The 26,382-nt window shown below is 34.0% G+C and overlaps 1 protein-coding gene across 4 annotated transcripts in view; it reads right to left on the bottom strand.

The window, feature by feature from the left end:
- LOC133190567 (multidrug resistance-associated protein 1-like) overlaps positions 1–26,382 on the bottom strand; it is a 962,792-nt gene that overhangs the window by 146,264 nt on the left and 790,146 nt on the right. For 3 of the 4 annotated variants that reach the window (XM_061326266.1, XM_061326267.1, XM_061326268.1), the window contains one exon: positions 13,993–14,192. In XM_061326266.1, the coding sequence (XP_061182250.1) occupies positions 13,993–14,192 (200 nt within the window). Of the gene's footprint in view, positions 1–13,992; positions 14,193–26,382 lie in introns of those variants that run through there. The other variant, XM_061326269.1, reaches the window with a different exon arrangement.

Below are 26,382 nucleotides of genomic sequence, written 5' to 3'. Positions count from 1 at the left end.
AATTTACCAAAAAATGGAATTTCATATCAAACTCATATAAAGATCTTTTATCTCTGAAAATTTCAAAGAAATTCATTGAATAGTTCTCGAGAATTCGGATGAAGAAGATTTTGTCTAAAAGAAAGAGAATAATAAAAATTATCTAGAGTTTGGATTTATCAATTTTAAAACAAATTACATATTTATCATTCTTAAAAGAGTCTCTATTAACCCTACTAATATCGTAGAAAAATATTGAAAAACAGAAAAGTTGAAAAATTCGACTTTTTTAATTCGCTTTCGGTAGCGACCGGAAGTACTGATGACGAAAATCAAGGTCGATTTGCATATCTAGAAGCCATGTTCTATAATCTCTAACAAGTCTCCAGTTCATATCTTTAGTTGTTCTTTAGATATCCCGTGGAAACTATTTCATTTTAAAATCAGAAAAATGTCCATAACTTGGAACCGGAAGCGAATTTTCCCAAAATTCTTTTAAATGTAACAATGCCATTAACTGGCACGTTATCCCTGAAAGAATGATGAAAAACCACTGAATAGTTCTCGAGATATTGCTTGGACAAAATTTGTCTAAAAAATAAGAATAATAATAATAACTAGATGCGTTTCTTGTTGCTAGGGCAACAAGTGGTCTTCCGACCGAACTTTTCTCCAGAACGCTATGCTATCTCACTTTATTTAATACTTTATTGAAGGTATTTTTCATTTGCGTTTATGTAACACAGTCTTTCAACATAGATCATAATTATTAAAGGATTTCTGTAGAATCTCTGTTAACAAAGCTTTAAAAAATAAGCAAAAACTATCATACATGTCTTCACGGAGAAAAATATTATTTATAACTGAAAAAAGAGAGAAACAATCTCCCGCCCCAGCAGGATTCGAACCCGCAACATACAAGAAAGTTTGGACCGGTCATATCTTTGCAATAAATGCATCAATCAAAATGATGAAACCATACATAGAATTCTTGGAAGACTTTCTATTAACCCTGTATATATCAAAGAAAAATATTGAAAAACAAAAAAGTTGCAAATTTAACATTTTTGAATTCACTTCCGTTCGCAACCGGAAGTCCGAACGACGAAAAATGAAGGTCGATCACCATCTCCATTTGATGTTCTATCACGTCAGTGAGTTTCAATTTCATATCTTTAGCCCTTTCTCGAGAAAATTAACGGACAAAATTCCATTTAAAAAAAACAAATTTCCCCAAAAATCGCGAACGGAAGTGATTTTTCAAAAAATGAAAAACACGTCTGGAGATTTTCTCACGATGCATCTTCCCTGAAAAAATCTTTGAAATCTGTCCACTCACAGCTGAGATATCGGCCGTACTATGAAAAAAGAATAATAATAATAACTAGATGCGTTTCTTGTTGCTAGGGCAACAAATGGTCTTCCGACCTAACTTTTCTCCAGATCGCTGTGCTACCTCACTTCATTTAATACTTTATTGAAGGTATTTTTTGCTTGCGTTTATGTAACACAGTCTTTCAACATAGATCATGATTATTAAAGGATTTCTGTAGAATCTCTGTTAAAAAATCTTTAAAAAATAAGCAAAAACTATCATACATCTCTTCACAGAGAAAAATATTATTATTTACAACTGAAAAAAGAGAGAAACAATCTCCCGCCCCAGCAGGATTCGAACCCGTAACAATACGAGAAAGTTTGGATCGGTCATATCTTTGCAATAAATGCATCAATCAAAATGATAAAAACATACATAGAACTCTTAGAAGACTCTCTATTAATCCTGTAAATCCCAGAGAAAAATACTGAAAAACAAAGAAGTTACAAATTTAACATTTTTGAATTCACTTCCGTTTGCGACCGGAAGTACGAACGATGAAAAATAATGGTCGATCAACATATCTACATTTAATGCTCTATCACCTCAGCAAGTTTCATATTCATATCTTATCAGATATATCGAAAGACCTTAATAATATCTAGTAAACTAATTGTTCAGAGAACAATTAGAGGTCTTTCCACCTTTTTAAGTGTTTTCGTGTCATTTAGGCTGAAAAAAAAAGAAAAATGCAAAAAAAAAAAAAAAAAAAAAATCCTCCTCCAGCTGGGATCGAACTCAAAACCCTTGGTTTGAAAGGCAGGTGCGCTAACCACTGCGCTACACATTCCGATAAAATTTAGTAAGTTAATTGTTTAAGACTATATAATAAATACAAGCGTATTTTTAGAATCGGTAGGGGAAGAAAGAAAGAAGTTCTGTAAAAGGAAATAGTTCCTGAACTTGCAAGAAGTTTATAAAATAACAAGGGACGGGCTGCGTGAGAAAACGTTAACACTGTTCCCTAATGAAAATGTATTAATTGACTGTAGCCCGAATCATCGATATTGTGAGCATGCTGAATTTTTTGAAAATAGCTTTGTTGTAAGCTTAAAAGATCGGGTTCGGATTTTAACATTTCTGACTGAATATCCTGAAATAAATATGAAACATTTAAATAAGCATTTCTTTGGGTTAAATTAAATATGTGTAGCACAAATTAAACTCCCAACATGCATTTTTAGAAGGGAAACACGACAATGAAAGCGAGAATTGTTTTTAATATACCGAAAATCGTTATTTCTGGAAACTGATTAATTCTTAATAAAAATCAAATAAATTCCACATGTAAAAGAAAGAGAGAATGCTTGGTATTAAAATGTATCATATCAGGAAAATCGAATGCTACTAACGACATCTGAAGAAATAGCCAATAAAAGGTTTAGATCATTTCTTCGTTCACCTGCACTTTAATTTCAAACACAACAGAACTTGTAGTTTTTGCCGTGAAACTTCATGACTTCTATAAACTTATAAGACACACCGTAAAACTCTCAAGAAAGTTTCTCTGAGGTCTATACTACATTTGTACCAAATATGGTGTCGATCCGAGGTCTGGTTTGAATTTTACAGAAATATTCTACGTTCTTGTTGATATGATTTTTTTTAAGAAGGGGGGGGGGGAATGAATTGTTTATTTTATGCCTCTTTTAAACTAAGAATTGTAACTACTTTCACATCTTTAAGCCTGATTGTGACCTTTGGGTCAAGGTCAAAGGTCAAGGTCATTTAAAAAAACAACAACAACAACAACAAAAAAAAAAAAACAAAAAACAAAAAAACAAAGGAAATCTTTACTTTTTATGTTTTTACCTGATACTGGAGCTGGAAACATGTCCTTACTTTTCATTTGACCCAATGTCAAGGCCAAAGGTCAAGGTAAAAGTTCAAGGTCATTTGGTGAATTGCTATATTTTACATATATAAGGAATTTCTTATGCTTTTAAATGACTTTGACCTTGACCTATATTTCAAGGTCAAAGTCAAATATGCCAATGCAGTTGGTCCCATGTCTCTAGGATACACCGTTTTAAAAAAAGTTCATTAAATGTAAGCAGCATAAACTTTCAGGGGCAGTAACTCATACAAGGGACCAAAGAATGCTTTTGCAATGATAGAATGAAGAGAGTATTAAATGAGTTGAAGACACTGATGAAGGCTTGGAATCTCTACGTTTTACGGTTTCGGAGGAGTAGCGATAACAAGGGTTTATTGCAAAAGGGGTGACAACTTTTGAATGGGTCAAGCTTTGGGGACAAGAATGAAATCCTTAATATAGTTTTAGAAGGACATATTATAGATGCAAAGATATTCAGTATATGTCGAAAGGCTTTCTACAGAATTTCTGACAAAAAAGCTTTTAAAAATCAGCAAAAACTACCATACATGTTTTTAAAGAGAGAGAAGTCATTAGCAACTGAAAAAAGAGAAAAACAAAGAAAAAAAAAATTAACTACCTCCAGCAGGATTCGAACCCCAGACAGTGGAACAAAGTTTGGATTGGTCATATCTTTGCAATAAATGCACGCATCAAAATATTGAATACATATTTAGAATTCTTGTAAAACACTCTATAAATCCTGTAAATCCTAAAGAAAAATATTGAAAAACAAAAAAGTTGAAAAATTGGACTTTTTGAATTCACTTCCGTTTGCGACCGGAAGTGCCGACGACGAAAAATAAAGGTCATTCCCCATATTGGAATTTGATGTTCTATTTATTCATTGAGTTTCAATTTCATATCTTTAGCCGTTCTCGAGAAAAATTCTGGACAAAATGCCATTTAAAAAATACAAATTTCCCCAAAAATCACGAACGGAAGTGAATTTTGAAAAAATGAAAAACACGTCTGGAGATATTTACATGATGCATCTTCCGCGAAAAAATCTCTGAAATCTGCTCACTCACAGCTGAGATATCGCCATGACTATGAAAAAAAGAATAATAATAATAATAATAATAGAAAACAGACGGAAAACAATAAGGTCTTCCGAAGGAAGTCGGAAGACCTTAATAATAGAAAACAGACGGAAAACAATAAAGTCTTCAGAAGGAAGTCGGAAGACCTTAATAATAATAATAATAAGAAACAGTAAAATCACTATAAGGTCTTCCGTGAAGACGAAAGACCTTAATAAGAAACAATAGAATCACTATAAGGTCTTCCGTGGAGACGAAAGACCTTAATAAGAAACAATAGAATCACTATAAGGTCTTCCGTGGAGACGGAAGACCTTAATAACTAGACGAGCTTGTTGCAAAGCAACAAATAAGTCTTCCGTCTAAATTTCAAGGAGATGAGATCGAGATTGAGAGACATCTACGGATAAACGAGCAAGAATGAGCCATCTACTATTACTTCCGGTTTGACCAGAAGTGAAGTCATTTTGACGACTTTTAATGATCTCCTTAGCTGCTACTTGTCATTTTGAACAACTTTGCTTCTATGATGTTATACAAATTCTCAATACTTTTTGAGATATCAGGAAAACACTTTTGGCCCCTCTGGCTCCCTAATTTTAGGGGCCAGCCCCTTATTGTTGATATCCTTTGTAAGATTGTGAAATTCTACACAACTTCTGTTCTATATTGTCTAAAAAAATATTTACAGGTAAAAAGATATTGTAGAAAAGGTGTTAGAAATTTTGAAATTCCCGATAAGACTATTTTCGGGCCATAGCGAGCGTCGGCACTTCGTACTTCCGGTGATGCTGATATACAAAATTCACTTCTCTATAGTTTGCTATAATATTAATATTGCTCTATCATCACTGAAGATATCAAGTTCCTATTACAAGTGCTTTTTTAGAAAACGAGCGGACAAAGTGAATCTCTAAAAATCACTAAATCGCAGAAATCTCCGGACCGGAAGTGACGTCATCAAAATAAAAAAAAAAATTTATCTATATTTTTTAATTCTCTATCGGACCTGAAAGTTTCATGAAAATCGGGCGAGCCGTTTCTGAGAACTCGCGTGCACAAAATCGGTAGAAAAAAAAACAATAATAAAAATAGTGGAAAAGAAACCTAAGAATAACAGTTAGGTTTCCGCTGAAGACGGAAGACCTTAATAATAAAAGTGAAAAAGAAACCTAAGAATAACAAGAAGGTCTTCCGCTGAAGACGGAAGACCTTAATAAAACAAAAGGGAACTCGTTGCTCCTATACAGATAACAAGTTTTTAAATCTTTTTGGGTGTTTTTGAAAAAGGCTGTTAAAAAAAAAAAAATTGATCCTCCAGCAGGGCTCGAACTCAAAACCCTTGGTTTGGAAGGCAGATGCGCTAACCATTAGGCCACGCATTCCGATAACATTAAGAAGTTAAATTGTTTAGGTCTATAGAATAAATGCAAGCGTATTTTTAAAATCGGTAGGGGAAGAAAGAAGTTCCGTAAAAGGAAATAGTTCCTGAACTTGCAAGCATTGTATGAAATAAGAAGGGACGGACTGCTTGTGAAAACGTCAACACTGTCGCCTAATGAAAATGTATTAATGGACTGTGTCCCGATTCATCGATATTATGAGCATGCTGAATTTTTTGTAAATAGCTTCGTTAAAAACGTAAAGGATCGGGTTCGGATTTTAACATTTCTGACTGAATATCCTGAAATAAATATGAAATATTTAAATAAGCATTTATTTGGGTTAAATTAAATATATGTAGCACAAATTAAACTCCCAACATGCATTTTAGAAGGAAAACACGACAATGAAAGCGAGAATTGTTTTTAATATAGCGAAAATCGCTATTTCCGGAAACTGATTAATTCTAAATAAAAATCAAATAAATTCCACATGTAAAAGAAAGAGAGAATGCTTGTTATTAAAATGTCATATCATATCAGGAGAATTGAATGATATCAACAACATCTGAAAAAATAGCCGATAAAAGGTTTTGATCATTTCTTTGTTCACCTGCACTTAAATTTTCAACACAACAGAACTTGTAGTTTTTTGCCGTTAAACTTCATGACTTCTATATACCTACAAGACTCACCGTAAAACTATCAAGAAAGTTTCTCCGAGGTCTATATTATATTTATACGAAATTTTGTGTCGATCTGAGGTCTGGTTTGAATTTAAGGGAAATAATGTAGGTTGTTGATGTGAATTTTTTTTTTGTTTTGAAAAAGGGATTTATTTCAAGCCTCTTTTAAACTAAGAATTGTAACTACTTCCACATCCGTTAGCCTGATTGTGACCTTTGGGTCAAGGTCAAAGGCCAAGGTCATGTTCTAAAAAAATTTCGTTACTCTCTATGTTTTAAACTGAGAATGGTATATCACATGTAATAGAAAAAGAAAAGAACGCTACATGAATATTATAATTTCATATCATATCTGAATTGAATGCTTTTAACGATGAGTGAAGAAGTAACTGAGACAAGATTTATTTCAGTTCTCTTTAAATGTAGACACTACTGATGTCTCCTTTAATGTATGCCGATAAAATTCATAATTCTATTTTTTTTTTTGAGACTGAGAGAGAAGGACAATAAAACACTTTAGAAAGTTCCTGTTGGTTCTTGACTACAGCTCCGTAAAGTTTTATATCTATCCGAAGTGTGATTTAAAATTTAGAGAAAGACTTCACATTACTCTCGGGGTGATGTTTTTCCGAAAAAAAATTGTAATTTCTACATTTTTGAGAGGAAGACAATAAAACTCTACAGAAAGTTACTTTGGCGTCTCAACTACAATTTTCTGTGTTTTGTGTCGATGTGATGTGTGAATTTATTTTTAGAGCGATATTCTATGTTGCAACTGCTGTGATTTTCTTTTTTTCGAAAAGGGAGGGGGTGTTAATATAATCATGCTTAGCCTGTTATAAACTGGGAGTTGTTATCAACTCCACTTCCTCGGTAAACATTCTGACCTTAATATCAAGGTCATATGTCAATGTCAAAGGTCAAGGTCATGTTATAAAAAACCCCTATTTATTCTCTATGTTTTACACTGAGACTTGCGCTGGATGCATGTCTTTACTTTCCTATTTGACCCTTGGATAAGGGTCAAGGTCAAAGTCATACAGACAGGTGGAAAGGCCCAATAAACAGAAGCATTTCAAGTGATTTCTGCTGAGAAAGGTCAAAGAAGTTAATTATTACTAGACGAGCTTGTTGCAAAGCAACAAATAAGTCTTCCGTCTAAATTTGAAGGAGATGAGATTGAGATCGAGAGACTTCTACGGTCATATGTGCAAAAATAAGCCATTTACCATTACTGACGGTGTGACCGGAAGTGACGTCATTTTGACGACTTTTAATGGTCTCCTTAGCTGCTACTTATCATTTTGAACAACTTTGCTTCTATGAAGCTATACAAATTCTCAATACTTTTTGAGATATCAGGAAAACACTTTTGGCCCCTCTGGCTCCCTAATTTTAGGGGCCAGCCCCTTATTGTTGATATCCTTTGAAAGATAGTAACATTCTACACAACTTTTGTTCTATATGTTTTAACAAAATATTTTCAAGTAAAGAGATATTCTCTAAAAAATGCTAAAAATTTTGATATTCTCAATATGACTATTTTCCGAGCATACCGAGCGTCAACGTGCGGCACTTCTGGGAAAAATGATCTACTTAGTACAAATCTATTAATATTGCTCTATCATCACTGAAGATATCAAGTTCCTACTACAAGTGCTTTTTTAGAAAACGAGCGGACAAAGCGAACCTCTAAAAATCACTAAATCGCAGAAATCTCCGGACCGGAAGTGACGTCATCAAAAAAAAAAATTTTTTAAATTCTCTACCAGACCTGAAAGTTTCATGAAAATCGGGCGAGCCGTTTCCGAGAACTCGCGTGCACAAAATCGGTAGAAAAAAAAACAATAATAAAAATAGTGGAAAAGAAACCTAAGAATAACAGTAAAGTCTTCCGCTGAAGACGAAAGACCTTAATAATAATAAGAAACAGAGTAAAAACAATATGTTTCCAAACTTCGTTTGGGGAACATAAATATGCAATTTTTAATTTTTTTCATTTTTAAATGTTTATAACATTGACATATATAGTGTTTCAAGTCATTTCATTTCAACCGGAAGTTGTACTTCTAAACCGGAAGTTGTCCAAAATTGAGTATTTTTTCATCCAAACTTTCAGGAAAGATTTGTACACATTTACTGTGGAGTTTAAAGTCATTTTAAACACTTCTTGTCATACCGGAAGTGAATTTAAAAGAACCGGAAATGGGTTGAAATTAAAAGATATCACTCTTTCATGTGTTTCTAAACATATTTTGAATAATTCAATCGCCTATGTTATTCAAATATATTTGTTCTTCCTTCTTTTATATTTTGAGTAAATCTTTCACAGTCAACATCATAAGTCGGACGGAAGACCTACTCGTTGCTTTGCAATGAGCTTTGCTCTAGTTATTATTAATTATTCTTACCGATTTTGTGCACATGATTTCTCGTAAATGCATGGATGGATTTTAATGAAATTTCAGCAATGATGGCAAATTACATGAACTTAAGGCACTTTGTTTTATTTTGATGATGTCACTTCCAGTCGCGAGTTATTCCCGATTTCCTTTATTTATATTGAAATTTTGTCCGGGTCTCTCCTCTAAAATGGTTAAAGGTAGAGTCATGAAACTTTCTGGGATAATAGATCATGATCTGTAGATTTGTCTCAAGTGTTTTGTTTTTTCCTGGCGTCACTTCCGTTGTCCATCGGAAGTAGTTTAAAAATATGTAATTTTTAATTTTTTTCATTTTTCAATGTTAATAACATTGACATATACAGTGTTTCAAGTCAATTCATTTCCACCAAAAGTTGTACTTCTAAACCGGAAGTTGTCCAAAAATGAGTATTTTTCAGCCAAAGTTTCAGGAAATATTTGTACACACTCATTGTGGAGTTTTAAGTCGTTTTGAGCACTCCTTGTCATACCAGAAGTAAATCTAAAAGAAAAAGAACCGGAAATGGGTTTAAATTAAAAGATATCATTCTTTCATGTGTTTCTAAACATATTTTGAATAATTCAATCGCCTATGTTATTCAAATCTAATTGTTCTTTCTTCTTTTTTTGGAGTAAATCAATCAGTCAACATCGTAAATCGGGAGGAAGACCTACTCGTTGCTTTGCAACGAGCTTTGCTCTAGTTATTCATTTTTTCCTAGACGCCAACTTTGAGACCTCATATATTGCTCATTTCTGAACGGATTTTGCTCAAATTTACAGGGTTTATAGATGTTACAAAACTCTATTAGAATGCTGTCAAACATTTCAAAAATCCACTTCCGCTTTTGGGTTATCTCCCTTTAAATGAAAATTTAGGAGGCTTCATTTCCAGATAAAGGCTCCGAGACTACAAAAGCTGGAGTAGAAATTCTACCAAATTTAAATAACAGAAGCACTGAAGATGTGCACATCTGTTTTTGTTTTTCAATTTCTGTATTCAAAATGGCGCTAGAGAGGGGTCAAAAATTAGAAAGCCTAAAAGAGCGAAAATTTACACATATTTTCCTGTCTATCTTCTAAACTAAAAATATTTTGATAAAACATGTAGAATAAAGTTGTGCACAATTTTAAGGCCTTTCATTTGACATCACTAAAAGGGGTCTGGCCCCTAAATTTAGGGATCTGGGGCCCTTTAAAGTTTTTGATTTATAACTCAAAAACGGTAAATATTTCGAAAAAGCTGCAGTAATTAAAGTTGTTAATACACATCTTATTGAACTCAAGAAAATGTTATTTTGTTTGAGTCTTGTGTTCTAAATGAGCTAGAAGCATAACACATATACAGGTAAGTGTTTTCATTCAGCAAGTAAACAAGAGCTCTTTATGCGTGTAATCAAAATAAACTTACTATAAATAATAAACCTGGTTACATTAGATGCTAATATTCTTTAGAATCAAGTTCTTGAAGAATTCTGTGCTTTATTTCCAAATCATTTACTGAAAACTTTCCATTTTATTTCGTTTGTTTTCAAATTGGGATAAACCAGTCTACTAAACAGGGAAAAAAGATAACCTTTTTAGCTCACCTGAGCCGAAAGCTCAAGTGAGCTTTTCTGATCACATTTTGTCCGTCGTCCGTCTGTCTGTCTGTAAACTTTTCACATTTTTGACTTCTTCTCCAGAACCACTGGGCCAATTTCAACCAAACTTGCCTCAAAGCATCCTTGGGTAAAGGGGATTCAAGTTTGTTCAAATAAAGAGCCACACCCTCTTTCAAGGGGAGATAATTAAGAATTAGTGAAAATGTGGTGGCATCTTAAAAAATCTTCTTCTCAAGAACCACTGGTCTGTAAAAGTTGAAACTTATGTGAGACCTTCATTACATAGTGTAGATTCAAGTTTGTTCAAATCATGACCCCCAGGGGTAGGGTGGGGCCACAATGGGGGATCAAAGTTTTACACAGGAATAAAAAGGAATAAATCTTTAAAAATCTTCTCCTCAAGAACAACTAAGCCACGATTAGTCATATTGATATGGAATTATCCTCAGGTAGTGTAGATTCAAATTTTTTCAAATCATGACCCCCAGGGGTAGGGTGGGGCCACAATGGGGGATCAAAATTTTACATAGGAATATACAGAAAAAAATTTTTTAAAAAATCTTCTTCTCAAGAACGACAAAGCCACAATTAGTCATATTGATATGGAATCATCCTCAGGTAGTGCAGATTCAAATTTGTTCAAATCATGACCCCTGGGGGTAGGGTGGGGCCACAATGGGGAATCAAAGTTTTATATAGGAATGTATAGAATAAAATCTTTAAAAATCTTCTTCTCAAGAACAACAAAGCCACAATTAGTCATATTGATATGGAATCATCCTCATGTAGTGCAGATTCGAATTTGTCCAAATCATGACCCCTGGGGGTAGGGTGGGACCACAATAGGGAATCAAAGTTTTACATAGGAATGTATAGAATAAAATCTTTAAAAATCTTCTTCTCAAGAACAACAAAGCCACAATTAGTCATACTGATATGGAATCATCCTCAGGTAGTGCAGATTCAAATTTATTCAAATCATGACCCCTGGGGGTAGGGTGGGGCCACAATGGGGAATCAAAGTTTTACATAGGAATGTATAGAATAAAATCTTTAAAAATCTTCTTCTCAAGAACAACTAAGTCACAATTAGTCATATTGATATGGAATCATCCTCAGGTAGTTAGTGTAGATTAAAGTTTATTCAAATCATGACCCCAGGGGTAGGGTGGGGCCCCAATGGGCTATCAAAGTTTTACATAGGAATGTACAGAAAAAAAAGTTGAAAAATTTTCTTCTCAAGAACAGCAAAGCCTTGTTTAGTCATATTGATATGGAAGCATTCTCAGATAGTGTAGATTTAACTTTGTTCGAATCATGACCCCCAGGGTTAGGGTGGGGCCACAATGGGGGATCAAAGTTTTACATAGGAATATATAGGAAAAAACTTTAAAAATCTTCTTCTCCAGAACGGCAAAGTCATGTTTTGTCATATTGATATGGAAGCATCCTCAGGTAGTGTAGATTCAAGTTTGTTCAAATCATGACCCCTGGGGGTAGGGTGGGGCCACAATGGGGGATAATAGTTTTACATAGGAATATATATGGAAAAAAACTTGAAAAATCTTCTCAGGAACAGCAAAGCCATGTTTTATTGATATGGAAGCATCTTCAGGTAGTGTAGATTCGAGTTTGTTCAAATCATAATCCACAGGGGTAGGGTGGGGCCACAATGTGGAATCAAATTTTCACAATTGGAATAGATAGGAAAAAATCTTTTCAACAACAGAAAAGCCATGTTTAGTCATATTGATATGGAAACATCCTCAGGTAGTGTAGATTCAGGTTTGTTCAAATGATGGGGGGGGGGGGGTAAGGAGAAAATCCAAGCCCCCCCCTTTAAACTTTTCAATACTGAAGTGATTTGTGCTTTTTCCTAGCCATGTGCTCAGGTGAGCAATGTGGCCCATGGACCTCTTGTCTTCTTATGATATTAAAATCAAACAATAAAGTTAGAAAATAAAACAAAACTGTAAACATAGACTATTCACAGCCATTAAGTACACGCCTTTTACATTCACCTTGTGTGTTTACAATTATGTAACCCCTCCCTCGATAGCGCGTGGCAAAGGAGGTCACCGGGGATCAATCGGCGTGTGAACCAGCGACCTAGGGTCATACACAAAACCAACCATGATAGAAATGGCCATTCCAAATACATTTTGTAATACATTTTGTAAACTAAGTGATGAGTGGATAAATATGTTGAATCTTTCAGATTATTTCATTATATCTTTGATTAAGTACATTTCAATTTATATTTTATTCGCTGAATTACAAGAAAGTTGCATATTTATTTTCAAATGTATTTCTCGATATCGAGATAATTGCACTTTGTGGAAAATTACTTTAAAATCATTTCAAATCTTTCACATATGATTTTGTCTTACTTTTTATCACTCGCTCATTTTAATCAGCTAGTCTTAACTGCCTTTCACTTATTCACTTCAAATTCAATGCATTTTGATGCGAAAAGATCACTTTGTTTGCGTATTAAAGAAACAGTTTATTTATCTCTCTAATGTTATTATGTAACGAGTTGCTATTTCTTTCATGAACATTAAAGAGCATGTATATAATAATCACGATAATTGTATGTGGAGGTCACATTTTTAATTGTCAGGAAAATCGAAAATAAAACTAAGTACTTTTGAGTTTGTATCATTTTCTAATAACTTGCAATATTATTGCATACAAATATTAGGTCGGATGCAAGTAACCTAAATATTTCACTTGTATTTGAAAATTCTATCGAGCGTCGAATGAATTTTACCCGTTAAAAAGTGTACAAAAAACTTCCTATGCAGTTTTCTTTGGGAATCAACTGGCTAAGATAGTCTACTCCGACATGTGTTGACAAAACTCATGCAATAGAGATTGTTTTAAAAACGTGTTGTTTAGGAAGATTAATCTGATGCATTTGTTTTATTTCATTTAATAAACTGAATTTACCCATGATACGAATTACTGGTACATGCATGTAAGTACATGTAAATGCGGTTTTATTTGTTTATGTGGAAGAGCGCTCAAAATAAATACACTTCGAACTCTGAAATTTCCCTATTTTACTGTTTAAATCATAGGTCCGCTCAGCTGACGAGTTGTTTTAATAACGGTAATAAATTATATTCAGGTCCTGGCCAGCGATTGTTACGGTTGCAGGTAGTACCACAATCAAAACCTGCGACAGTGTAATGCGGAAAGGATTAACACACAGCGGATGGGACGCGGACTAATACGGGATCCGTGTTGCCTGTACTTTATATTGAAAGCAAACCAAAACTGTAGGACAAGTAGCGTTTTAAAATGAATTTCACAGAAATTTCTATTTTTAGTAACCGTGGCAACACCGTTCAACAAAATCAAAAATTGATGCATTAAGTTATGTATCTTAGTGTAGTCTACTTGTGTGCCAAGTTATATTGAAATCAAACCAAAACTGTAGAAGGAGTAGCGTTTTGAAAAATTGTTTACAGACAGACGAACAGCTAATAGACAGACAGACAGACGGACGACGGACACCTTACTAATCGCATAAGCTCTTCTAGTCTCTGACCAGTAGAGCTAAAAAGGAGTCATTACTTTTGCATCTTTGATCATTAAAGTTACAAAAATACATACCTATTGGAAACAATGGAAGGAAAATAGCACTGGTTGTTTTCATCAACTTTTCTTTCTGAATCAGATATAAATCTACTCTGTTGTCCATAAGCTCTAATAGTGGATACACCACTTATTGACTCTCCGAAGTGAGAGAATATTGGTGATCTTAGTGTTGACTCTAATCTTTTAAGCTGTCTTGAAGTTGCAACATAAAATCTCTAAAAAAGAAAGGAAAAAATCACCAACACACACATAGTGAAATTAAAGAACAAGAGGCCAATGGACCACAACTGAGTCCCTATGGCCCTGCTGTTCTTCATCAGATCTTTTCCCAATTTACGTGTGTATTCCTATGTAAAATTTATATTCACCTTTAGTGACCCCATCTTATAAACAAGGGCCATGATTTGAATAAAACTGAAGCTATACTACCAGAGGATGCTTCCATGTAAATATGACTAATCATAGCTTTCCTGTTTTTCAGAAATCTTTTCTTATCAATTCCTATGTAAAACTATGATCATCTTATGAGGCCCGACCCTGCCCATGGGGTTCAAGATTTCAGAAACTTCAATCCACACCACCCGAGGATGATTCCACATTTAAAATATGATTCATCATCTCTTTGCTGTTCATGAGAAGAGGTGTTTTAAAGACTTTTTCCTATAAAACACTGTGTAAAACAATGACTGGTAAAAAAAATTGAATCTACACTACCTGAAGTTGCTTCTATGTTCATATGACTGATCATGGCTTTGCTGAAAACAATGCTTCATCAGAAAACTTTCATCTAGGTCTCATCTTTTCTGGTCCATTGGTTCTGAGAAGATTTTTAAAGATTTTTCCTCATATTTCAATGTAAAAAGTTCATCCCCTATTGTGGCCCCAATCCCCCAGGAGCCATGATCTGAATAATTCAGAATCTACACTACCTAAGAAATCTTAAACATAAGTTTCACCTTTTTTGGTCCAGTGGTTCTCGAGAAGAAGGTTTTTACCTATATATTTCAATGTAAAACTTTGATTCCCTATTGTGGCCCCATCCTATCCCTGGGGGCCATGATTTGAACACTTTAGAACCTAACCTACCTCAGGATGCTACCACTTAAGATTTATCTTTTCTGGCCCTGATATTCTAAAGAAAACTTAAACAAAAATTTCCTATTTATTTTATGCAAAAATTTGATTCCCCATTGTGGCCCTACCCTATCCTGGGGGCCATGATTTGAATAATTCAGAATCTACAGTAAGCTTCCACATAAATTTCAGCTTTTCTGGCCCTGTGATTCTTGAAAAGATTTCTTTAAAGATTTTTCCTACATATTTCAATGTAAAACTTTGATTCCCCACTGTGGCTCCCGAGCACCCTACCCCTGGGGGCCATGATTTGAACAATTCAGAATCTACACTACCTCAGGAAGCTTCAACACAAGTTTCTCCTTTTCTAGCCCAGCAGCTCTTGAGAAAAAGATTTTTTAATGACCCCACCCTAACTTTGCATTTTCTTGATTATCTCCCCTTTGAAGGGGGCTTGGCCCATCATTTTAATTATTTAAATTATTTTTTGCCCAAGCTTAAGCTTTCAGCTCAGGTGAGCTGAAAATGTGTGAATTACATCTATTATTATGGCCATTTTCTTAACACACTTTGTTGAGTCATTGTTTTGACCATTAAAGAAAATAAGAGGCCCAAAGGCCTTACTGGTCACCTGAGTATAAAACAACACTACAAAGGATCTCTTGAAGTATAAAATAAAACAAAATAAATTAAGAAATGAAGATATGCTGACTCAAAGCAAAAAATAAGATGATCAGGGATCAACAAATAGTTACAAATGTAGTCTAGTTTAAACCTAAAGCTTAAACTTTAAACTTAAAACTTTAAATCACTCTTGTTCAAGCGTGAATATGCCCTGTGAATGTAAAATCCAGCACAGCATCAAGGACCCCATGTACAATCTTTTTGCAACCTAAACGTTGATCCATTACTAGCATATGAATACAATAACCTGTGTGCCAGCTTGTATCTTGTCTGGTCAAAGTTTAACACCTTGTAATCTTACTGCCATGTTTTATTTAAAGTCTTTCTTTTGTTTTATCATTTACTTTATATAATAATTTTATCATAGCTTTGAAAGGTCTTTTATTGGTATATTATCATTCATTATTAGCACAAACATTGCACAGTGCATAGAAACTATATGTAATCTTGTGCTTTATAAATTAATAAAATAATAATAACTAGTGCTAATTGTAACCAGAACCGTTACAGATGTTCCTCAAACGGCTCCCCAATCCTTTATGATGCCCAATTCCCTACAAGCTTCATTAAATTAGGCAGTACTTTTGTAATATAGATGGACACTTTATTTTTAAAGCCCGAGATAATAAGCACAGCCCTAATAGATTTACGTCATATGGATTTCCATGTCAATCAAGTGAATTTAGGCCCATCATTGGGTGCTTGAAATTGATTGACATATAGCTACTAGTCCCTGTGTATAACTTGAATGTCTTGCTTGAAACTCGTGGTGACCATTAAATAAACTTTCGGTCTTTTGATGTTTATCGCATATATAACAGCGTAATAAAGAAGCAGTATCAATGCAAATTTTTTTAGTTTAATTATAATTATATGAAGTACAAACACATGAAAAACAAATTCTCATAATGATGCAGTAACATAAATCAGGCTTGTGTATAATAACTTTTTTTTAAATAAATAAATTTTGATTCAAAGTACAATATGATAAGTACATAGGTGACTGAAATCTTGTTTTCACTTGTAGAAGATTTTTTTTTTGAGACATGGAGAAAAAATTACGATGAAAATAGAGAAGAAAAAAGCTTTTTGCGTATAATGAATAGTCAGGATGAAAGCAATATGTCTGATCAGTAACAAGGTATTTAGGGTTTCTTCTTCTTCTTTTTTTTTTTTACACAGCTTTTCTCGCTATGGAGGTCATTACCTCCTTACCGGATTGTTAAAATATTTTCTGACAGAAATGCCTATGTTAACAATTAATATATATTTCATTTTAAATTGTTTTATTATAATATAAATTTACTTAAATATATATTTTTTAAATTCTGTGAAACCATGATTCTCGCGACTTTTTCACCATACAACACACAGCTAAAATTAGGACCACATGCTTTTTCATACAAATGGGAAGTAATCGTGGCCGTGATCGAAGTTCAAATGGTACGATATTTACGATAATAATTTTTAAAGATTTGAAAGGGACAGGCAAGGATGAATATCTTACTTTAAAAAATGTACAAGTATTCATTTATTTTAATGGTGAATTCAACTCATTGCTACAATGACTTAAGGTGCATAGGTTTTTACAACAAGAGGCCCAAGGGCCTTAACGGTCACCTGAGTACAATACAACAATTTAGAGGATCCATAAACTGATAAATGAAGCTTTGTTGCCCAAAAGCAAGAAAAATAGTATGATTTGCATCAAATAAATAATTGGTCTAGTATCTATCTGTCCCCCATTTATCACTATTACCATGCAGACTATTAACAAACTATTTTTTAACCCCATATTATTACTTTTCACATTGGCCTCTCTTGGCCTTTGAAAAAACAATTAAAAAAGATAATTTATTTTTGTCTCAATTTCATTCATCTATTATTTCCAAGTCTACCTGATCATTAAAACTATGAAAGTTCTTTTTGTATTATACAATATATATTCTTGCATAATTCTCTTATTCTATTAAGCATTCAAATACATTATTTACAGTGATTCATTATCAAAGGTGAATGGCAAAGGGGAATAATAACTTTGCTCAGCAGAATACAAGTTAATAGAGCACTGGCCAGGACCAGAACACTTGACTAAATGGTCCAGGTGTTCAAAATTCTGGTAAAAATACCCTTGCATATTAAAACTTTTCTCTGTTTGCCTCAAATATGCTAAGAAGCATAGAAGATTTTCAAAGAAATGCATTTTCACTATATTATTAAATAAATAAAGCCCCATCTTTACACCAGAACAATTGACCCATTGGCCATTAACTCACAATTCTGGAATAAGCACCCTTGCTCATTATAACTATACACTTGTTTCTTTGCTTTATAACCGGTAGTAGAAAAAAAATATTTTGAAAAAAAATTATGCATTTTCACTATATAATCAATAGAGCCCCATTCTAACACCAGAACCCCTGACCCTGGGGCCATGAAATTCACAATTTTGGAAGAGGCACTCTTGTTCATCATAACTATGTACTTAGTTAGTTTATTTAATACCCAGGAGCAGAGAAGAAGATTTTCAAAGAAATAATGCACTTTCACTATATAATCAATAGAGCCCAGCCCTAACACCAGAACCCCTGACCCTGGGGCCATGAAATTCACAATTTCGGAAGAGGCACTCTTGTTCATCATTACTATATACTTACTTAGTTTACTTAATACCCAGAAGTAGAGAAGAAGATTTTCAAAGAATTAATGCATTTTCACTATATAATCAATAGAGCCCAGCCCTAACACCAGAACTCCTGACCCTGGGGCCATGAAATTCATAATTTCAGAAGAGGCACTCCTGCTCATCATAACTATATACTTAGTTAGTTTATTTGATACCCTGGAGCAGAGAAGAAGATTTTCAAAGAATTAATGCATTTTCACTATATAATCAATAGAGCCCAGCCCTAACACCGGAACCCCTGACCCTGGGGCCATGAAATTCACAATTTTGGAAGAGACACTTTTCCTCATCATAACTATGTACTTAGTTTATTTAATACCCAGGAGCTGAGAAGAAGATTTTCAAAGAAAAAATACACTTTCACTATATGATCTATATAGCCCCTACTTAGAACCCCTAACCCTGGGACAATGAATTTCATAATTTTGGTAGAGGACTCAATGCTTATTACAATCATGCCAACAGTTTGACTGCTTGATGTCAATGAGTAAAGAAGAAGATTTTTAAAGATTGCATTAATTTTGGTGGTTTTAGCCCCCCCCCCCCCCTCAGGCCCCAGGGGGACAGGGACCATGCAATTCACAATTTTTGTTCCCCTTCACCCATACATGCTGTATGCCAAATTTGGTTGAAATTGGTTGAGCGGTTTCATAGAAGAAGCTAAAAATGTTTAAATGATAACGCACATCGCACGACGACAAAAATGGATAGCAATAGGTCACCTGAGTGACTCAGGTGAACTAAAAATCGATTGGATTTCAGAATGAATTTATTGAATTTTACAAGTAATAGTTATTACTAATGATAATTTCTATCAATGTAGAGATCTAATAATTTTATTTCCTGATGACAAGCTGTACAGGTAGTACTCATGGACTTTCTGTGTATACTGTTTGTGTATAGGGATTAGCGCTCTGCACAGTCTGCATGACCGTCAACGCCTTGGGGTACCATGCATGTAAAATTAAGTCCCTCCCCTTACCTGAGAAAACCGTATGGTTAAAAATCTTGGCCTTTAAGGGTATTTTATTGGAAAACCACTCCTATATAGCCAAATGGGTATTAGCCAATCAAATTGCAGCGCATGTGCTTGCTCATGATTTCTGCATTTCTCACATATATTTTCTTATAGTGTCTCACAGTACTTACATTTGTGTTAGATATCAAAGAATTTCATTGAAAAATAAGAGAGATGTAATCATTTAAGTATTAGCCAATCAGAATTCAGCACACATGCACGCATGACCTTGCATTCAATTTTGATAGTATCACAAGTAGAGCTTTTTCAAAAAGCTTACCGTCTGTAGCAACAACCTTAAACAGTAAACTGACCTAAACCTATCACGCCGTATAATTCTTGAAAATTTCTTGGCTTTGTATTTCTTTATTAGTTTTTTCAGACATAAGCCCTACCAAGTGAAAAGTTAAAAGGTATTTTTCGTTTTCGTTCATTCACAGCTGAGATATCGCCCTAACTATGAAAAAAGAATTAATAATAACTTCATGCGTTTCTTGTTGCTAGGGCAACAAGTGGTCTTCGAACCAACTTTTCTCCAGAACGATATGCTACATCATCCATAAAATACTTTAAAGAATGTATTTTTTTGTTTGTGTTCCTGTAATTACAGTATTTCAACATAGATCATGAATATTAAAGGTTTTCTACAGAATCTCTGACAAAAAAGCTTTTAAATATTGGCCAAAACTACCATGTTTTCAAAGAGAGAGAAATCATTAGCAACTGAAAAAAGAGAGAAACAAAGAAAAAAAATTTAACTGCCTCCAGCGGGATTCGAACCCCAGACAGTGGGACAAAAATTGCATCGGTCATATCTTTGCAATAAATGCACGCATCAAGATATTGAATATATATTTAGAATTCTTGTAAGCCACTCTATAAACCCTGTAAATCTTTAAGAAAAATATTGAAAAACAAGAAAGTTGAAAAATTGAACTTTTTGAATTCACTTCCGTTTGCGACCGGAAGTGCCGATGACGAAAAATTAAGGTCATTCCCCATATTGGAATTCCATGTTCTATCTCTTCAGTGAGTTTCAGTTTCATATCTTTAGCTGTTGTCGAGAAAAATTTTGGACAAAATGCCATCTAAAAAATACAAATTTCCCCAAAAATCGCAAACGGAAGTGAATTTTGAAAAAAATGAAAAACAAGTCTGGAGATATTCAAATGATGCATCTTCCCTGAAAAAATCTTTGAAATCTGCCCACCCACAGCTGAGATATCACCATAACTATGAAAAAAAGAATAATAACTAGAAACTCATTGCCAGCAATGAGAGGTTTTCCGTCTGATTTTGAAAATGAAAATGTAAATTCAAGCCGAAAAAGTGAAGAAAAATTTCACACATTCTGGAAATTTAACCCTGGTCATCAGCGTGAAAATCCAACGTGCTAACCATTACGCCATTTTATCTCCCGCTTCAAAGTGAAAATGACGAATATCAAGAGTTTGGATTCATCAATTCGAAAACAAATTATAGATTTAGTATTTTGAAAATAGGCTCTCTTATCCCTACAGATATTACAGAAAAATACTGAAGATAAATAAATTGATTTTTTAAATTCGCTTCTGCAAGCGACCGGAACTAACGACGACGCATGAAAAGGTCCATTCACCAATTTAGAAATCATTTTTTATCATCTCTAAAAAAAAAAAACCCCACTCAACATCATTTATAAAGTTGAAAATGTAAATTTAATCAAACAAATTCGGGATTAAACCCAGATCGCCCTCGTGAAAATTCAATATGGAAGACACTACACCAGCGCAATTTTTCCAGCCATCATCGATGTTTACTTTGTATCATTGCCTGATGTAACAAGCGTCAGGGAGGTTAAAAGTTTTTTTTATATAGCGCGGAATTATAGAATGCCAAATTTTTTGCAAGCAGATTCACATCGGAATTCGTTACTTGAGTTTAAACAATAACAAATAATCTATTACTGATGATACTGTTTACTTCTTTTATTCTTCATGTATTCAACTTTTTATTCCATGCAAATCCATGTACCTGTATTTCATACAAATGTGTCCGTGTAATCTTTTTCTGCACTTCTGCATTAGAGCATTTTTCTACTATGAAAGAAGAGTCACGATACATTACGTCACGATAAATCTTCGCGCCTTTTCTTTGAAATGTATGTTCCATTGAATGGTCTCCATTCTCATGTATATTATTGTATGTACCGTACAAATTACACATTTTATTGCATTTAGAGGTCAGAGTATTTATGTTTTCGAAGACAGATTATCCATTTCATAATCTGAAAGATCCAACAATTCCTTCATATTTCATTGATACTTATGGTAGTTTCGTTCAACAAGACGCTCGGCTGTCTCCATAAACTCCAACCTGCCAATCGGCAATCCTCGACTGACTCCGCTCTGCTCCATACAAACCTCGGAAGTGATTGGTGGAGAAATATGCATCAAATTGATTACATTTCTCTGCCGGAAACTGTCTTGTAACTCATTTCATATTTTACTCTGCATAAAGTTCTTCAAACTTTTTTTTTCTTGTCGAATTCGTCCTTGGATATTGGTTTTGATCACATCAAGTAAGTAGTCTTTGAAAGCAAAACATAGTGTAGGGGTGCTTCAAAGTAACTCAGACTTCAAAGGTATAACATTTGGAGGAATTTCAAATAAGATCACATGACTGTATCATCAACATGGTATCATTGACGTCCGAGGTTAGTGTGCGAGGAATGAGCACCCAAGGAGCTCCGAGTGCCGACCTGCTCATCGGAGTTTGCGAAGACAGCCGCCATTTTGGACCCCCTTCAAATTTAGAAATGCCAATATCTAGAGTTTGGATTGATCAATTCTAAAATAAATTATATATAAAGCATTTTCTGAAGAGCTTCTATTAACCCTACTAATATAAAAGAAAAATATAGAAAAACAAAAAAGTTTAAAAATTCGACTTTTTAAAATTCGCATTCGGTGACGACCGGAAGTACTGACGATGCACAAAAAGGTGATTTCCCTCATCTAGAAATCATAATCTATTATCTCCAACAAGTCTCTAGTTCATATCTTAAACCATTTTTGAAAAAAAGGGGGGACAAAATTTCATTTTAAAATCAGAAAACTGTCAATAACTTGGCATCGGAAGTGAGTTTTCCAAATTTTCCTTCTGATGAACAAAGTTCATTTAACGACGTACAATTCCTGAAAATTTCATATAAAACCACTGAATAGTTTTCGAGAAATCGCCTGCACAAAATTTTGGGGGAAAAAAAAAAAACTAACTAGAAACTCATTACTAGTAATGAGAAGGTCTTCCGTTATACTACTTCCTGTTTGCAGGAACATGTCTTTCCCAACGTCGGTATTAGCCTAAAACTTATTTAGAAAGAAAATAACTTAAAAAATTCTTTTTTGCTTTGTTTCCTGTCACGACCGGAAGTAATGACGACACACGATTTTTACACGAAGCAAATGAACTGATGACTGACTTTAAGTCCTGAAAGTTTTAGACTTTATTCTTTTACTGTTGCCGAACAATTGTGAGAACAAATTCTAATTTTGAGGACAGGAAAACACACGACCGGAAGTGAACTGAATAAAAATATCTGAATTTTCTCTTGACTTTTGCAGTATCTACAGCATATGTAAAAATAATTTCAAATACTTATCTATAAGTGATATTTATGAGAAAGTTAAATCACGAAATAACGTAGTTTATCTCTTAAAACCGGAAGTTTAAAGTTTTTGTTTCCAGTGGAATCTAACATATTTCAAAACAGCGAAAGGGAAGCAATAAAGTGATGAAAGTTTTAATTTTAAAAAGAAAAGTTGAAATTTTCGATTTCTTCGATCACTTCCTGTGACGACCGGAAGTGAGGACTGATGCTTTTAACCCTATGTTTTTGCCTTCTCACCAAGTTGTATTACTCCTATAAGTTTGGTGTCTGACTTTCATGCCGTTTCCGAGATCTCGCTGAAATAACTTTTCATTTTGAGGACAAAAAAAAAAAAACCATGCGACCGGAAGTGAATTTTACTAAGATATTTCACGTCACTTTAGACATCTGCAGTCTCAATAACATATATAAAAATCATTTAAAGAACTCTATCTATAAGTGATGTGTTGGGGAAAATTCAAAACCCCTATTATGTAGTTTTTCTCGTATAACCGGAAGTTGTCGTTTTTTGTTTCTGGTGGGACCAACACATATCGTAACTGTGAAAAAGATACAATTATATGATGCAAGTCTTATTCCAAAAGAGAAAAGATAAAATTTTTGATTTCTTTGATCACTTCCTGTGACGACCGGAAGTGACGACTGACGATCTTATCCCAAATGGTTTTCTCTACTCCTCAAGGTCTCATACTCCTATAAGTTTGGTGTCTAAATCTCTTACCGTTTCTGAGATATCACTCGGACAAGTTCTCATTTTGCGGACATTTAAACGCGCGACCAGAAGTGAATTTAACAAAGATATTTGACATTACTCTAGACATTTGCAGTCTTGATAACATATTCAAAAATCAGTTCAAGTACATTATCTATAAAAATATTTATGGGAAAGTAAAATACTCAAATTATGCAGTTTTTCGCTTATAGCCGGAAGTTGACGTTTTTGTTTCCGGTGGGATGAACATATTTCGAAACTACAAATAAGATGCAATAACGAGATGCAAAAAAAGATTCAAAAAAGAAAAGTTGAAATTTTCGATTTCTTTGATCACTTCCTGTGACGACCGGAAGTGACGGCTGACGCTCTTAACCCAAATGGATTTGCCTACTCCTCAAGATCTATTACTCATATAAGTTTGATGTCTTAATCTCTTACCGTTTCTGAGATATGACTCAGACAAAATATTTCTGAAAAAAACGGAAATCGGACATATCTGACGACCGGAAGTGAATTTTGAAAAAAAATGAAAAATGGTTTTATATGTATTTTCATTCTCTATTATCCCTGAAAATTTCAAGAAAATCCGTGAAGCCATCTCTGAGAAATCGTCAAAACAAGAAAGGGAAAAAAAAATAATAATAACTAGATGCTGTCATGAGACAGTAATACCCGCACTAAGGTGTTTGCCTCTAAATGCACACTCCTTCATATTGGGCTTACCAAGGAAAAAGTCCAAATAATTCTATAATTTACACAGTACATGTATTCGTCAAATCGAGCATAAAATGCTCAGGTGACCATGTGACCCATGAACCTCTTATACGCATTTCATATACTTAATTCATTACCAGTCTGAAATATCAGAATTTAATTAATGTTGTAAATTAGGTTTTAATAAAAAGGGGGGGATATAAATTTTTGGCCCATAATTGGAACTTTTTAAATTTATCTTCTCAACAACAAATAATATTATTTTAGTACAAAGTGTTTTTGATGAATTTATCAAAATGTGCAAACTTTTTTTAGTATTTGATTAGGCAAAAACCTCGTTGAAAAGCCATACCCAATCAATTTATATGTGCCCCCCCCCCCCCCCCCAATACACACACACACAATTTGCCTGTTTTTGGAAATAGGCCTAGATGGCAAAGTTATGTTAAAACATCGTTTGTTATGATAATTTAAAATTTGTTCTTGTACTGTACATGTATGTGAACACCTTTTTGAAAATTTCTACATCACATTGGGCTTGCGTCACCCTACCAGTACTAGTACTAGTTTTACCATTATCATTTTTAGATTGCACATGCCATGTGACATGGTGCAGTGTTACATGTATATCAGTGGAAATTAATTCATTTTGTGTTTTAATTGGATTATATTTCATGAAGTTGACAGGACCTATGACAGTCGGTAAGTACAAGTTTAAGTATAGATTGGGGTAAAATAAACCGAAATGCAAATGGTTAGGTTAAAGTTTAAAAAGGATCAAAGATCATCGGCAATCTCCTATGCAGTGTTGTCGTTCGTTTCTCTCTCAGACACTGAATGTATGAGCCGATCGTAGAGAGTGGATCATCGATGCCACAATAGACGAATTTCACATTCTGAAGAGTTATCTCCCGTTGTCGACATTACATTCAGTTACAGGCATAGATCCGGGAATTTTTTTCCGGGGGGGGGGGGGGGGTCCACACCTCGGTCCAAAAAAATTCCAGCCCAGAATTTCCTGAGGAGCAAAAAAAAAAAAACAAAAACAAAAACAAACAAACAAAATAAAAACAATGATGGTGGGGTCCATGTTTTTAAAGGGGGAGGGCATCCAAAGTCATTTTTTATTTGCTTCTGTAAATCAGTATATAGTCCTATTTAAATAACTCTGCAAATTCCAGGGGGGGGGGGGGGGGGGTTCCAATCTCCCTAGCCGCTCCCTGTCCCTGAAATGACAAATGATCATGCGACTCCTAAATAGTAGAAAATTTTTCCATTTGACTATACATAATTTTGTTTCTTGTGCTATTATGTTATGTACATCTAATGGTTTAAGGTTATGAACCCTTGAGGTCATCCCCACTCTCTTGTTCATAATATGACTACATCAAATTAAATAGAAGTGCATCAATGATAAGATTACTTGACATTTCATTCATGAATTTGGGTCAACCTAGAATTAGGAATGAAAATCATTCAAAGAGATGGACCATTAAACTATTTGTATGTATTCACATTTTTTTTATGTCAAACCAAAGTATTAGACTAGTTTGCATACATGAACAAACTGGGGTCTGGGAAGGGGAAGGGGCAAGGGGAAGGAGTTATCTCTTTACGTCTTAATTAATTGTTGAAAATTCCTAAAATGAATGTTAATTAACCTCAAATCCGACTTGTACGTCTTCATTATTTTTGAGTGGTGGTGTCTCCGTATGAGTGAAAAATTCCCAAGAGGGACATTTAACAACAAACAAACATTAATGACTTAAAAAACACAATATACATGTACATGTTTATTAGTCAACGGATATACTTCTGATCATATCTCTAGTTCTCCCTTGAATCAGAAATGATGATATAAA

This window comes from Saccostrea echinata, unplaced genomic scaffold (genome assembly GCF_033153115.1).
Source record: "Saccostrea echinata isolate AGI-Se365-2 ecotype Australia unplaced genomic scaffold, CSIRO_AGI_Sech_v1 ptg000022l, whole genome shotgun sequence".
NCBI lineage: Eukaryota > Metazoa > Mollusca > Bivalvia > Ostreida > Ostreidae > Saccostrea > Saccostrea echinata.
Note: the sequence above shows the minus strand (reverse complement) of the source record. Positions and strands in the feature narration are given on the sequence as shown.